The 17,119-nt window shown below is 44.8% G+C and overlaps 1 protein-coding gene across 1 annotated transcript in view; it reads left to right on the top strand.

Moving 5' to 3' along the window:
- LOC138297022 (fibrillin-1-like) overlaps window positions 1–17,119 on the top strand; it is a 133,559-nt gene that overhangs the window by 60,953 nt on the left and 55,487 nt on the right. Inside the window, exons 3-4 of the mRNA XM_069236540.1 lie at window positions 3,082–3,137; window positions 4,927–7,005. Coding sequence (XP_069092641.1) covers window positions 3,082–3,137; window positions 4,927–7,005 — 2,135 coding nt within the window. The remainder of the gene's footprint in view (window positions 1–3,081; window positions 3,138–4,926; window positions 7,006–17,119) is intronic.

The raw sequence follows: 17,119 nt of genomic DNA, 5'->3' as shown, positions 1-17,119 counted from the left end.
AAGCTACCAAGAGGGGGGGTGTTTTTCCTTTACCCTGACTAGAGTCAGGGTCCTTGCCTTGACAGGTGGCACCCTGACTGCCAACCAAAGACCCCATTTCTAACAGTGCCAAAAATGAATTTGGGGAAAAAGCATTTACTCTAAATACCTTGGATCCTTTAATCTAAGTTACTACACTCAACTGATCCTCATGCTGTATTTGGGGGCAATCTCTCAGTGCCACAGAAGTTTAAGGTTAATATCTGCAGACAGCCCTGGATGTTTGGTATTTAATTTAATACAACCTAAACATTTAAACCGTGATATTTACAGAGAATGAACCTGATCCATAAAACCGTTTTCAGCAATAACCAGAAGTCCATGACCAGAAATTGCACAATTTCTGTACATCAGAACACACAGAAGGGTTTTTGACAGTCGTATATGATTTTACTGCTTTCTCTTTAAGTAGAAACCTAAACAGCGCACAAAAGAGGAGGAGTGGTCTGATTAACACGTGATTCCCTTTAAAAGATTTGAGTTTGTGTCCATTTACAAACTTCAATCCGACCCTTTCTTACCCTATAATTGTTTGGGGTTTTACTCAAGGAAAGGGATGGAGTAACTCCTCTTCCTAGATAGAAAGTGGAACCAATCACCTTCAACTTTGTATTTTTGGGATTTGTAACTAACATAAAGCATGATTGTTGGAAAATGGGTTATTGGTAGGGCAGGTAGGTACCTACACCTAGCAACAAGCCACTAACCTCCACATAGGTACAGTTAGGTCTCAGTAAATTAATCCCAGCTCTACCCTTGGTAGCTTGGCATCGAGCGTCAAGGCTTAACTTAGGAGACAAAGTGTAAAGCATTCAAATATCACAAAACAGTAATTAAATAAAACGCAGGAAACAGTTTAAAAATCCAAAACCAAGTTATAAAAATAGCTTATATTTTTATCTTTAAAATGACACAAAAACGATTAAAATCGGTTCAGGGGAACCGGAGATATGAATTTTTAAAGTATTATTATTTTCTAGCGCTTAGAAACAAAAAGCGCCAATCGGGTCATCTGGTTGCACCAGGACCGGGGCAAAGTCAAACTTTCAGGCCGACCGCGATGGAGCCCTGCTCGGCTACAAGTCGCGGGAGGCCTCGGTTAAAAAGTTACCTTCTGACTTAGTCTCTTTTTTGATGTTTTTCTTCCCCGGGACGAACCTGCCAGTTGAATCCGACCTCCTGGAGCCCTTGTCCGGATACGCGAAGTCGGTTTCCTCGGTGGTGATTTTTACCTTCGGACTTAGTCGTTTTTTCAAGATGAAAATCCTTCGACCGGGGTAAACCTGGATCTTGATCCGACGTCCATGGAGCCCTTCTCGGATACGATGGCTGGGAGGTCCCGGTCAACTTTTTACGTTCGGACTTAGTCTCTTTTTTGGATGTTTTTCTTTACCGGGACGAACCACGAAGTCAGGCCGGGTCGCGGTTGAGGCAAGCCGGCTAGAATTTCCGCGTCGGATCGGTCACTTTATGGAGCTTTTTTTCAAAAATTCTCCAATCTTTTCCAAACTTCTGGGGCTTCACCCAGATGTTCTTTTAAGGTTCTTTTGGGGTCCACAGCTCACCCCAAGGGTCCAGAAGTTCTGTGATGGTCCTTGGGGGGTGCGGACTTCAACTCCCAGAATGCACCTGGCGCAAACTCCTTTTTGGCCACTGGACAGTGGTCAGCTGGTCGCTTTCTTCAGGAGTTGGTGCAGGGGACTCTGGTTAGCAATTTTTCACCTGTAGCAAACAGGGAGTCCCTCCTTGAACCAGTTGAAGCCAGGCAAAGTCCTTCTTGTGGTGAAGCCCAAGTGTGCAGCTGGTGCAGTCCTTCTGAGTGCAGGTTCCAGGTGCAGGCCAGGGGTCCAGCAGGGCAGTCCTTCTTCTTCCTTAGTTCCTTTCTTGTTGAATTCTGGAGGGGATCTGAGGCGTGGGTGCAGGTCTGCCAGTTTTATCCTTGCTCCTGGGTGAAAAGCAGGGGGGCCCTGGTTCTCCAATCAGGGACAGGGTCGTCCCCCTGTGATGACCACTTCCTGGGAAGTGTGGCAAAAATCCATCCCAGAAGGCAACAGTCTCCAAAAATCCAACATGGATGAATCTGATTTTTGGAGGTTACATCTGGCTGAGCCCACCCACTGGTGTGGCCCAAAATCATAAACACACCCCTCTCCTGTCCTCTCCTAATCTAATCAAGGGGGCACCTAATTGTCTGGGGTTGCAGGATGTGGGGGTGTTGCTGGGTGCTCCAAATGTCCTTCTCTGCCTTTGAAGACCAGTTTGGCCGCCCTCCCCCTTCCTGCCTCACCATCTGCTGAGGGGAGATTCTCTCCCCCAAGCACATTCCTTTGTGTGAAGTCAGGCCACTTCACACCTCATCAAGGTAGCCTGGCAGAAGCTGCTGCAGGCTGGCCAATCAGAGCACAGCAGCAAAAACAATGCAGAGCTGAAATTGGCAACTTTTTAGGTAAAGTCTAAACTTTTTACCTGGACAAGTTATATTAAATCCAACAACTGGAAGTTGTGGGATTTATTACAACAATCAATTTGATACCAAATTCTTGGTATGTAACATTTAAGGAGACTTTAAAATTTAAAATAAAGTCTGCCCATTCTAGCCTATGAAGGCCATTTAATCCTAGCACTTTAACTTGGGCAGTATGGGGGCTGATTCGCAAAGCATATGAGTATATAAAACAGTACTCTTATAGTAGTACTCCCTTCACTATTAAATGCTTTTGAGAATGTAATCCAGTGTAATGTAGATCATGTTCAATCCTTGGGGTGTATTCACATAGGCCTTAGCTAATTGTCCCCGAAACTTTCCACTTCTTATTAGTAAAAGTGCAAAGAGGGAACAGTGCTACTTTATGAATTCGAAAATATCTTTGTGAATAGGCCTCCTATTTTTCACATTACCTTTGTTTTGTGGCATGACAGTTTTGAAAGGCAAATAAGTCTAGTGACTCCAAGAGTTTTGTACTATTACATTTTTAAGCTTGTCAAAATAGTTTTCTTAAATTGATAATTGTATTAACCAGCTCATATTTTTTTTATATTCAGGTCGATCTATTGGTGGTGGGCATGGCTATGCTTGATGGGCTGCCTGACGTCCGCAGGTGGGTAAAAATGCTATTTGTGCAGGTTTTATGACTATAGAAAAAGATAAACTGGCAAATATATTTAAGAGACAAAAGCCCCTGGTTAAGAGTCTGGCCCCAAACCCTTTGTCCGCTCACTCAAATATGAGTCGGGCTGTTAGCTTTCCAACAGTGGTGCCCCCTCTGGCTTCAACATCGGAAAGCTTACTTCAGCAGCTCAATGGAGTAGGGCCAATGGACTAAGAACAAAAGATCACCAGTTCTGTTTAGAGCTGATGGTCTGATATATTTTCTTCTGTCCATTACAGTCAGGGAATACTGGGTAGTCTTGGACAGGAAAAAAAAGGTAATGACTGCCTTGCCCTCGGGGAAAACATCTAGGGTGTGGGGGTCAATCGTTTTTTTTTCGTTTTTCACAAAGAAAGTTCGCTTTGGGAGTTTGTCTGTTAAATCCCAAAAAATTGATGAATGGCCACCAAACAGACAGCGGACATCCACCAAGCTTGTAGTGTCTTCAGAGGACCTGCTATGACTGTGATTCCTTTGAAAACACAGAGATCACCACAAGGTTTATAGTGATCTTATAATTTGGTAAACGGTAGTCTGGAAGGAGGTCCCCATTGTGACAAATGGCACGCCACCCACCAAACTAAAAACTAAGCCCAAATTTATTTGTTGGTTGATATCAACACAATTTCTTTAACACAGTTTAATGAAGCAGATGTCTAAATATAACAAATATATAAAATCCAAATGGAGTGCAGATTTTGAGGAATAATATTACAGGGTGCAGCTAGTTTGCCTAACACAGGACAACAAAAACAGACAGATACAATATTACAGATGTGACCACTGAAGCCACAATCATGGGAGCCATTGATGATGTACACAGTTCAAATGTATACATTAAATTAGAACTAGAGTAAAATCGATGGTGACGAGAGGCCATATTTTTGATGTGACCTGCATCTGAACTCCAACTTGGCCAAAACCTTCTGACCCACACAGTTCACCTGGTTTCTTAAACAAATCCTTGGATAATCCTTGGTAGCCTGATCAAGAACGGAGGCGTATTTCAAAAGAAATTGTAAGTAATCTTGGTATAACAGCTCCTCAAACAGCAATACAGTCAATAGCCCAAAGGTCTGATTAAAGTTAGTTAAAAATATTACAGCATGTCAAGTCACACTTAAACATGGATAAAGTATGAAAAAGATGCTGTAAAAAAAAAGTTACACTTTATTTTAGCAATAATGACAGAGAACCAAGCCCACTATTGTTAGTTGCAACTGTCTGTCGGAGACTTCATATTACCAATACAGTGCAACATGCATACATGCTTACATGATTCACACATGATGCTATTCACAAAGGTAACTTACAATTGTTAGTAAGTTATACATGTAACTTTACCCTTGCACTTTTTAGTTACTTTACTCCTTTTGGCTATTCACCACTTGTGAGTGTAAAGTTACTCTAAAGCGTAGACTTGCTCCTTTTTGGCACCAGTTACATTACACTCGTAAATTAGACTCCACCTCCTAGTTCAGAGGGTGTAGACATGCAAGTCTACACCTCTAAGTACACCTTACACTCGGATTTTGCGAATCTCTGAAAGTAATGAAGCTAATCAGATATATTAGAGTAAATGTCCTAGTAGTAAATGTATACGTGTAGATTTACCCCTCCAAATAGGCCCCCTCGTGTGCACAGTAGCATGCTTTATTTTTGGCAAGATATTTTATGAAATAGAGTATCATGTTTTATGCTTAAACTAATAATCCCACATATGTTTTTAATATTCTAGTTGATGTGATTTTCTGCCAGAACAGCGGGCTTGCATGCAGTGAAAACGCTGACTGCTTGAGGACGCTGGAAGGGAACTACGCCTGTGTGTGCCAGAACGGATTCTCAGGCGATGGGATTGTATGTACCGACATAGATGAATGTGCGACTGCCTTACACTCGTGCCATAAACAAGGAAACTGCATCAACACCTATGGAACCTATACATGTCTGTGCAAAGTCGGATACACAGGTGATGGTATGACCTGCAATGACATCAACGAGTGCCTCTCATCCAACGGTGGCTGCCATGTTGACGCGCTTTGCACAAATACACCTGGAGGGAGGACCTGCCGGTGCAGAAACGGATTTAGTGGTGACGGCTTTGATTGCAGAGATAATAATGAGTGTGAAGCTTCAGGCCTGTGCCACTGGCACGCAACATGTGTAAATACACACGGTTCATATGTGTGTAATTGTAACCAAGGCTACAAAGGCAATGGGAACTACCTCTGCCTGGATGTCGATGAATGCACTGACATGTTTGGACTGTGTTCAGCGGCCGCGGGCTTTCAGGCATGCATCAACCTGCCAGGATCATATGAGTGCACGTGTCCTACAGGGTACCAGAATAATGGAAGCCGCTGTGTGGATAACGACGAGTGTGCCAACAGGACGTGTAGCCTTTACGCCAATTGCACCAACACTCCGGGATCGTACAGGTGCACGTGCAGAGATGGCTTCAGCGGAAATGGCTTGGCTTGTGTGGACATCAACGAATGCTCAACTGTGAACAAATGCCACTATGGGGCTACCTGTCTGAACTTCTTGGGTAGCTACAGCTGTGCCTGCAGGGCTGGATTTTCCGGAAATGGCTTCTTGTGCACAGATATAAATGAATGCTTGGCCCCAGACATTTGCCCAGGGAATTCGACATGTGTGAACACAGATGGCTCCTTTGTGTGTAGGTGTTCCCTGGGCTATGAGCTAAATGCCACCACGTGTACTGATATTGACGAATGCAAAGTTGGAGTCTGCAGCTCCTATGCAAACTGCCAGAATTTTCCAGGAACATTTGCCTGCCAGTGTAGAGGCGGGTTTAGTGGCAACGGGACAGTTTGTGTAGACGTTAACGAATGTCTACAGAGCAACGGTGGATGTCATGTCAATGCTCTGTGCACCAATTTGCTTGGTTCCTATAACTGCAGCTGCAAACGAGGATTCACCGGCGATGGAGTCGCACAATGCCAAGATGTAGACGAATGTAGCCAGGACAATGGCGGCTGCCTGAATGGCGCCGTCTGCCTCAACGTTCCTGGATCATTTCAATGCCAATGTCCCAGTGGATATCAACTGGTCAACAACACAGTTTGCCAAGACATCGATGAATGTGTCACTGGCAGTGCTGTCTGCCAGTCCAACGAGCAGTGTATCAACACTCTGGGATCATTTTATTGTCAGTGCAAACCAGGCTTCTCGAAACTCAATGGCATCATTTGTAGCGACATCGATGAGTGCCAAAGCAGGCCTTGCCATTCCCAAGCAACGTGCGCCAACACGTTTGGCTCGTTTACGTGCTCCTGCAGGACAGGGTTTATGGGAAATGGTACCCTGTGCACAGATGTTGACGAGTGCAGCAGGCCTTCAACTTGTCACAGATACGCCAGCTGCACAAACCAACCAGGCAGTTACACGTGTCAGTGTTTCAGTGGCTTTTCTGGGGATGGAATTACCTGTGTTGATCAAAATGAATGTACTATGAACGATGGCACCTGTCCCGGAAGTACAGTATGTATAAACTCAGTGGGGTCATATCTTTGCTCCTGCTTAAATGGAACGCTTGTGCGGAATGGCACGTGCAGCGTCCCGAGCTCTGCTTGTGCGCCCGCTTGCCACCCCAGAGCTCTGTGTCACGATGAGGGAAGAGCCGCCACGTGTGTGTGCGACGTTGGGTTTGAAGGGGATGAATTACATTGTACTGACATCGACGAGTGCATAAGAAATGTGTGCCAAGATAATCGAACCCGTTGTGTTAACACTCCTGGATCTTTCAACTGTGTCTGCAGATCGGGCTTTTACCTCAATGGCTCTCAGTGCACAGGTAGGATGCTGTGTTTTAACTTCATAACGTCAATCAGCTGTAAAATGTTACCCACCCTCTGTGAACACGGTCAGGTCTTGGGACTGAATGATTGTACTCTGGCATAGGGAGTACAAGAATATCATGGTACTCTAATATTGTGGCCAGAATATTGAGAGTGGAAATATCAAAAAGCAATTGAGTATAGAGAAGTACAGATTGTGTATTCTTAACTTCACATCTATGTCCCTTGAAGCTATATCTTCTTGCTACATAGATGTGGAGTTAGGCATAGGAAACCTTTGCTTACTTACCTTTCAATATTTTGTCCCTGGATATTCTGTCTATAATATTACTGCCCCACGATATTCCGTAGTCGATATTCAGGCTCCACACCTGGCTGAATGACAAGGTGCATGTGTACAGCTTGTTGTCCTACTTGACAAATTACCTACCTTGGAGAAAGTTAGACAAATTAAACACACTTGGGAATTAAAAACACATTGTATTTACTACAGTAAATTGGTTTAATAAACTGTCTAATATGGTGTATGAGAGAGAAGAGCAGCTGAATCATAGCTAAGCATGATGATCACTTTCAGCCTTCGGAGCTGGCGTCACTTCCAAAATATCACACTAATATTCTGAGAATCCATTGGATGGTCAACACTTCTGTGAGCAATAAATCAAATATATTTTTGCACTCTTCAAGTTGGCACCAATTTAATACCCTATAGCAGTGTATTTACTACTAAAACTAAAACAATACTATGCATTATATCTGAAAATTAACCAGATACAGTTCTGAATTTATGATAAATCACACAAGGGGAATATATCTTCTCTATAATATTTGATTCTTAAAAATGTATCCGTGAACAGTGACCCATCAAGGTCCATTTTTATGTTGGATAAATGTTTCCATTTGGTAATCATCTTTATGATTGGGTCATGGTCTTCTGTACAATGAAAAATATTGTATGTTTGAAAATATTATCTTGTCTTTTTAATGTCTTCTGCCTCCTCCATTGGTCCGTTTTGTTGCAGGAGGATGTGGTGCACGTGGCAGTCCCTCGGGGTTTCCACTATCTCATTGCTTTTGTTTATAATGGCCTAAGTACTATGCTGACTCCTACTTTCATTACACAGTACTTGGTATTGTATTTTCTCTTGCTAATAATACACAATTAATGTACTTTCTTCTCTTCACTTACAGACTGTACACACAACCGTCCTCTACTCTTTTTTAAGTCATGTACTCCACCATTTCAAAATATTCACTCCTTACCATTCCTTGTACCTGTTGATAAATACTTATTTTCAGCATTGTTCTATCAACTTTCTACATCTGTCCATCTCTGTAACATTTTTGCTATACAAATGTGGGAAGACGGGGCTGATTGCAGAAGCCCCCTCATTTTTTGCCCCACTTTTAGCTGATATTGGTGTTTTCTGACTGACTGTGCCCTGGACACTGGTAACCATTCCCAGGGCCAGTGCTCTGTTTAAAATGGTATATGCAAATTAGGCCTAATTATAATTGCCATTGACAACCTACCTATAAGTCCATATTTCATGGTAGGGTATGAAGGTTTACATACCCCAGTATAGTTAGTGCACCCATAAGTGCACTGCTGTGTTGTCCAGTGCCATTGTAATTGAAATCCTGCCTTGCTGGCTACTTTTAAGTTAAAATTAACCCTAAATTAAACTTTGAAATAAAAGTACTTCCAAAGTCTCAAACTACCATATTTTTCCATATAAGATACCTCTAAGGTGTGCCCAAGGGTTGTGTGCAGTATATATAGATAAGCAGGGACTTTATAAAATATGTTTTGTAAGCCCTGGTGGGGGGGGGGGGGGAAACAGCCACATTTGTTTTCCCCTCAGTAGTCAATGGGCACTGTAGGCTAACATTAGAAGACTTTATTTTAAAATAGTAAAGTCTTATTTCCAATAGAGATAAGCTAAATATAGCAAGTTTGGTACCAAATTAAATGTTATAATAATCTAAGAGCTCGCCAATGTTGAATTTAATATAGCAAACACAGGGGAAGAGTTTTAGAACTATTTCTGAAAGTTACCAAATTCAGCACTGATGCCCTTTCCTGATTGGTCAGCCTCTGGGAGCCTGAGCCAGGCTACCCTAATTAAGTGTGAAGTGGCCTGGGTTGAGACAATGGAAGCATCTGGTGGGCAAAGAACTGCTGCATTAGATGGCAGGGCAAGATGGGGGGGATGAGTAGCCAAACTGATCTTCAAAGGAGGGAAGCCACTTGGGACAGAAACTAGATCTCCCCCATTTCCTGCTCCCCCAGGCAGATGGGAGCCCCACTGATTAGATTAGGAGAGGGGCTGGAATGGGTGTGTTAAAGGAGACTTAGCCACACCAGTGAGTGGACTCAGCCAGATCTAACCTCCAAGGATGAATTTTCACCATCTTGAATTTTTAGAGAATGTTGCTTTCTGCGATTTATTTTTGTCACACTTCACATGAAGTGTTCACCCCAAAGAGTGGTGGACTGCACTCCATTGGGCAGGAGCACCCCCTTGGCTCCCACCCCAGATGCAAGGATAAATATGGCAGAGCTGCTCCACAATTCGGAACCCTGCTGGAAGAAGATACTGGAGAAGAAGGACTGCCCTGTTGGACCCCTACCCTGCACCTGAAGAACTGCAATCACAAGGGCTGCACCAGCTGCACACTCTGGGCTTCACCAAGAAAAGGACTTTGCCTTGTTTCTGCAGCTCCAGGAGTGGACTCCCTGTAAGCTACAGGTACCAAGGAGCGGACCAGAGTCCCCTGTATCAAGTCCTGCAAGAAGAACCCAGCTGACCAGCGTCCAGTGGCCATTTGAGGATTCTGACCAGGTGCATTCTGGGAAGTGTAGTCCCAACTCCCAAGGAGCAACTTAGAGCTTCTGGAACCTTGGATCAAGTTTGTCGACACTCCAAGGACCCACGAAGGCCCTCTGGGAGAAGATCCAGAAGTTCGGAGAAAACTGTTGTAGAAAGCTCCATAAGTTGAAAAAGTGCATTGTGAGAGTTGTAGTCCCAGACCCCAAGAGGCAAACCAGAGCCTCTGAACCCTTGGCTGAACCACTTTCCTGAATCAAGCTGAATCAAGAACCTGCTATGCTAAGCAATCATCACATGACTGGCTTCCGATAAACCACAGCGCACACTTCAACCTCTTCATCCATGTCTACAAATCACTCCACAACACAGGCCATGCCTACCTGAACAGCTGATTTAATTTCCAGAAACGTTCCAGACACCTCTGCTCTGCTGGTCTCTCTGTAGTATACACCTCACACATACACAAATGCAGAGCAGGAGGTCATGCATTCTCATACCTAGCTCATCAAGCCAGGAACAACCTTCCACAACACATCAAAGCCTTCTCCTCTCTTTACTTTTACAAGAAGCTGAATACCTGGTTTCCAGATGTAATACCAAAATTAATACAAGAACTGATGGAAAGTCAAGGGCTCCTTTCACAGCTCCTGATGATCATGTTTATAATTTACTGCTGTAACTCTAGAACATGGACAGCAGGAGCTGCAGAAAGCCTCAGGAGAGTGCAGAATGTCCTGTGTCTCTCAAGATTCTTTTTTAAAATTAGAACAATCAACCTCTGTGGAGGTAAGGCCAGATGTACATAGATGCAATTTTGCGTTCCCTAAATAACAACTTCATAGAAATCGCTATTTAGGAAATGCAAAATGCTATGTATCAAGATACCCATTTCCTAATAGTGATTCCTACAGAGTAGAAATTGCTATTAGGAAATTGCAAATAAGAAATCCCATGACATTTGTCACAAGTGGTCGGTTTTGCATTCCCCAAATAGGGATTTCCCATTAGGAATTCGCTATTTGGGAAATGAAAAATCAAGGGTGGCTATGGGCAAAAGGCCCCCCAAACTGCACCCTAAAAATAGCGGTGCACATGTAGAGCACACATATGCCCAAGGTGCATGTGTGTGCTCTATTTCACTTGAAAAAACATTTTGGGGTGCTTTTTTCTTTTGCACATGGTTAAAATTGACTTGAAGTTGATGGTAATTGCATTTCCCAAATGCCCTATTCGCACTTAGGAAATGCTTTGTGCATCTGAATAGGAATCACAAGTAGGTAATAACTACTTGCAATTTCCTATTTAGAGGACAGCAAATTGTGATTTCTTCTGGGTGAAAATCACAATTTGCGATTCCATAAAGGGCTTTGTACATCTGAAAATCCATTTTTTTTAATGGCCTGAAATAGTGATTCGGACCATTAAGAAATGCAAAATTGCTTTGTACATCTGGCCTTTCATGCTTTGATAGCCTCAGTGTTACTGCACTGGGCACTGTGGGTCATTTAAGTCCTGCTCCGTTGTTATTGGCCTTGATTTTGAGGTATTGTCATTAACACAGGAAAGGCTGGTACAGCCCGCTGTGATGGGCTGTAAGCTGATGGTAAGTATGCAAGTTACTTTCTAGACAACATTTTGATAGCCACCTCTGAACAACGTTTACACCCAATTGCTTCATATTTTTATCCTTGCCCACTTCCAGATACCATTCTCTCTCAGAAAAGGCTTTATGCAGCACTTGTTGCATGTTGTGTACTCTCTGATCTTCTTATCCTCCAACTAATTTTCAGTTTCCAAGTTTAGTCATGAACATTGACGGCTGGTGCTTTTAAAAAGTAGTGGGACACAAAGTTACATATAAGTTCAAGCAAACTTGAATCAAACATGAGAGAGGGGTGCAACACTGTTTTCTATCCTGCAAGACCATATGAGAAAAGAAAGCTGGTTATTTTTACAATTTCTTTTTAAAGAAAAGTGAAAAGTTACTCATGAAGACTCAGCAATCTCCCTGCAGCTCCACAGATGCATCACTCACCCTGCACTCACACACACACTGCCTCGCTTATTCTGCACTCACAAACACACACAGCTTCATTCACTTTACACTTGCACAAGCACACCACTCACCCTCCACTGACAAGGACACACATCCAGGGCAATCACACCACCCACACTGCACTCATTAAGCATGCCGCTCATCCAGTGTACTGATATAATCACATATCTCACTCTGTGCTTACAGAGGCACCCCATTCATCATCCATACAGTCTTACCACTCACCCAGTGGATTCTCATCACTCACCCTGCACTCGTACACACACACTGCTGACCCTGCACTCATACAGTCACACAAATCACTCTGCAGTCACATAGGCTCATCATGCATCCTGCACTCACACAGTCATTTCCTCCACCCTGCACTCATACAGTGTTACCACTCACCCAGTGAACTATTTTGTTGACACCATGGCAGCCCTGCCTGTCATCTCCATATCATTGTGAGCCTCCACCCCAGGGTGCAGAACTTAACGCCCAAATACTACAGAAAATCACAGCCATCAAATAATGCTGCACCCGCCGCCCTGACTTCACAACACTGCCCTGTGAACATCAGGGCAAGTAAACTGTCACCCAGCCAGGCACGTGTATACTCACATACACTTTTCCTTTTCTAAAACAAGCCTTGCAATGCAATCGGTCTCACGTTTGCTCGAGTTAGAGCTGTTACCGTTGTAAATTCCTAACTGGACTTTTCTTGCCACTTAACTTGAAAATCAAAAGTAAAACAGTTGACATAAGCGAGCAAACTCAAAGCACCATGGCGCCATGAACACAAAGGAGTGAAACAAAAGGAAAAATAAGTTTGCTCGCAGTCAAACGTATCAGCAGTTGTGTAATTATCCAGGTAACAGGGTCAATGTCCAATGCGGTAACCAAACCACCCCAAAGAGGGACAAATGTAAAGCATTTACCAATGCTAAAGGATTTTTGAAAGGCAAGCCCACGAGTGAGTGATAGTAATGGGCATGCGGTGGGAGTGGTTAAAAGTCCACAGATAGCTCACAATAGGTCATAGCGCTTGGGCGACCGACCCAAAAATGAGTTTCAGGTTACTATTTGAGAAAGAACACAACTGAGTCTGCTGTTAAAGCAGCTCAGTGGGTTTTTCTTGTTATTATTTGTTAGTGGGGCAACACCCACTCTTCCATTTAACACCATCCACCCCAGTCATAAAACACAATAAGCTCTCATGTTCTGGGCAGTCAATCAACTTGAACTTCCCTCATTCATACAATATAGTGTGTCTTAAATACTCCACAGTTTCATTGCAAATCCTTTCTTGGCCTTAGAAAAAAGTTTGTTCGGTGCCATTGGAAAAGCCCCAAAGCAGTCCTCAGAGTTTCTTCATTTTCCATCACATCCACTCCATATATCAAGATATAATTTTTGATATATGGAACATTCTTTGCATCCTTAAAATCTGCATTGTTTGCAAGAGTACAGCAGATGACTAGGCAAAGACAAATGGCATCAGAAGGACCTCAGGGCCCGATGCACAAAGACCCATCCACAAACAAAGAAGTACAGTTTTTCACTCCAACTGGCTTGTGAATATGTATTTTGCTAATAGATTGCATCACTAATTATATTTGTAGGGTGATGCAAAATGGCCTACCTGATGAATATTAATTAAACAGGTCACATTTTGCAACCTCCTTTGAATGGCTGTGAATGCAGCGATGGAGGCCTGTAAGAGACAGTGAACCACTATTCTTGCACATGAAACTTTTTTGTTTTTAAATAGGCATGTTCAAAAAAGAGATAGGTGCTTCTTTTAAAGAAAAGTGTTTTTTGTTTGTGAACACATCAGTGGAAGCAGGCAAAGCTTGTAGTGCTCTCCCCAAAGCTGCCTGACTGGGGACCAGTTCCAGTGGGAAACTTTATTTTTGTGAATCAAATATCAGCTGCTTTGATGTGTCGGTATCTGATCAATGGTTTGCTAAAGCTGTTGTGGTTACAAAGCATAGATACATTCCATTGCGACTCAAGTGACCCTTTTCTTGCCCCCCTATTTGTGATTCATTTTGGGTCACATAATCCCTTTTATGAATCAGAAGGATTTTTCGATTCATAATAGGGGTATTGTACATAACAAAATACACTTTTGCAGGCGCATAGCCTGTTTTTTTGTGATTTGCACACTTAGCAATAATTAAAAAAAAATTGTAAGAGGCTGTAAGACATTTTTCAGCAAATGAAACATGTCAAATGTTTCTGTTCATTATGTTAAGAAATCTAACGATTAGCAATGGACAAATTATTTGTTCAGAAGATTACTGTCCCTCAACTGTTATAACCACACCACCAACTATTTCCATTATTTGACAAGTTGACCCATACCTTCTAATTCTTCTTTCAAAGCTCCCCACAATGCAATGCACATACTGTGCCCTTTCTACATTATGGCTTGAGTTCCTATTATTTTGCATACATATCTTAAATTAGAATGTACTAGTTGGAATAGTTCAGGATATTCCTTTCCCCATACTTCCATATGCCTATCGATCCCTGTAAACTACGACCTGATTCCAAAGGTAAATTTAGATGGAAAGTTTAAGATTAGACCAAGACTTAATACTTCAGATGCATGTCGTCTTTCATTGTGCATCATCTTCTTGGATCCGATTAGTTAACGGGCAAGACCTCAGAGCAGACACATATTGGGGGTCATTACAACCCTGGCGGACGGTGTTAAAGCGGCGGTAAGACCGCAAACAGGCCGGCGGTAAAAAAATGGGAATTATGACCGTGGCGGAAACCGCCAACAAAGACAGCCACTTTAACACTCCGACCACCACGGCGGTACAGACAAACAGCTTGGCGGTCACCGCCAACAGACAGGCGGAAGACAATGTACCGCCCACAGTATCACAACCTACCAATCCACCACCTTTTCCGGGACGTATTCACGTGGATAAAAACACAGCGGAAACAGCCATTTCAAAGGGAAAACGCTCACCTCTACACACTCCACGAGGAAGGAGGACACCATGGAACCGGAACAAATTCTCCCTGCGATAGTCTTCCTGCTCCTATACGACCATCATCAACGCCGGCGCCGAAGACAACGGTGAGTACTGCACCTACAACATAGGGGAGGGGGAGGAAAAAGTCAGGGACACACACACGCAACACCCCCACCCCCACCCCGACCCTCACCCACTACAACACACACACCAATGCATATCCAAACATTACAGTAACAACCCCCAACCCCCCCCGGAAGAATGCAAAGACAAAAGGAAATGAGTTCAACCATTGTAATATATCAAAATACAGTAACCAAATATATACAGATATATATACACATTCAACAAAATATACATCACGATTAGTAGTGTAGGTAATGCACCATTCATTGTCCGTGGACCACTGGGCCCAAAATGCATGGGCGAGGCCCACATCAGATACCTGATCAAAACGGAGAGAACACTGCCGGGGCATCAGATAGAAATACAACAGGCACCTCAGGGGGAAGGGAAGGGTGGGCACCTCAGCCGGATGAGTGCACCACGCCAGATCCACGAGGGGGCTCCATGCCCATTGATGTATCCTGGGGGGTGCAAAGCCACAGTCTCTCAAGTCTCTACAGTGGGTGGTTTGCCCACTGTACCATCCTGGGGAGTGCAAAGCCACAGTCTCTCAAGTCTCTACAGTGGGTGGGTTGCCCACTGTACCATCCTGGGGAGTGCAAAGCCACAGTCTCTCAAGTCTCTACAGTGGGTGGTTTGCCCACTGTACCATCCTGGGGAGTGCAAAGCCACAGTCTATCAAGTGGATAACAGTCTCCACTGGTTCTGGAGGGGGACTGGTGCCCAGAGTGCTTCATCCTGTGAAGGACAGACAGAGTGGATGCATGTAGAGTGGATGCATGTTTCCCTTGTTTCTAGAGGGTGACTGGTGGCCAGAGTGATTCATCCTGTGAAGGACAGACAGAGTGGATGCATGTCTCCACTGGTTCTGGAGGGGGACTGGTGCCCAGAGTGCTTCATCCTGTTAAGGACAGACGGAGTGGATGCATGTCTCCACTGGTTCTGGAGGGGGACTGGTGCCCAGAGTGCTTCATCCTGTTAAGGACAGACAGAGTGAATGCATGTCTCCACTGGTTCTGGAGGGGGACTGGTGCCCAGAGTGCTTCATCCTGTTAAGGACAGACGGAGTGAATGCATGTCTCCACTGGTTCTGGAGGGGGACTGGTGCCCAGAGTGCATCACTCTCCCCGTGACGGTCGCAGTTCCGTCACTGCCCCTGCCGCTCATGGGCTACCGGTGCTTGAGTTGTCAGTCCTTGCCCTGTTCAGCGGTCTTTGCCCTGTTCAGCGGTGCTTGCCATGGCGGTCTTTGCCCTGTTCAGCGGTGCTTGACTTTGCAGTTTCTGACCTGTTCAGCGGTGCTTGCCATGGCGGTCCTTGCCCTGTTCGGCAGTGCTTGCCCTGTTCAGCGGTGCTTCAGTTTGCAGTTTCTGACCTGTTCAGCGGTGCTAGCCATGGCGGTCTTTGCCCTGTTCAGCGGTGCTTGAGTTTGCAGTTTCTGACATGTTCAGCGGTGCTTGCCATGGCGGTCTTTGCCCTGTTCAGCGGTGCTTGCCCTGTTCAGCGGTGCTTGCCATGGCGGTCCTTCATTGCCCAGCTGGGCTGGGGGTGGCGGTCCTTCATTGGGCAGCTGGGCTGTGGCTGCTGAGGCCCTCCTGGGCAGCTGGGCTGTGGCTGGCGGTGGCCTCCTGGGCACTGACTCTGGCGGTGGCCTCCTGGCCAGTGACGATGGGGCTGCCCTCCTGGGCACTGACTCTGGTGGTGGCCTCCTGGCCACTGACGATGGGGCTGGCGGTGGCCTCCTGGGCAGTGGGGATGATGGCGTTCTTCTACGCCGTGCTGCTCTTCCCAGACTTTGGCGATTTCTTCTGCCCCTTCCCCACCTTGGGAGGAGTCACAGCTGAGTGGACACTCCCCCCGGGACCCTCGTGAGCGGCTTTGCTGGCTGGAGCCTTCCCCTGCTCCCGCCGGGCACTGTCCAACTTCTGGTGCTTCACAGGGGTGGGACTGGCTGTGCTGTGGCTCCGTGTCACACTGGCTGCCCTGGTGCCCGGTGCACTCCACATACCTCTAACAGGCACCACTGGTGCCGGAGAATTTTTGGCTGACGTGCTAGTACGGGACCTATGAATTGGAGGGGGGGGGGGGAAAGAGGTCAAGCTTGGTCAGGAAAAGTTTCTTAG

This window comes from Pleurodeles waltl, chromosome 5, assembly GCF_031143425.1.
Source record: "Pleurodeles waltl isolate 20211129_DDA chromosome 5, aPleWal1.hap1.20221129, whole genome shotgun sequence".
NCBI lineage: Eukaryota > Metazoa > Chordata > Amphibia > Caudata > Salamandridae > Pleurodeles > Pleurodeles waltl.
Note: the sequence above shows the minus strand (reverse complement) of the source record. Positions and strands in the feature narration are given on the sequence as shown.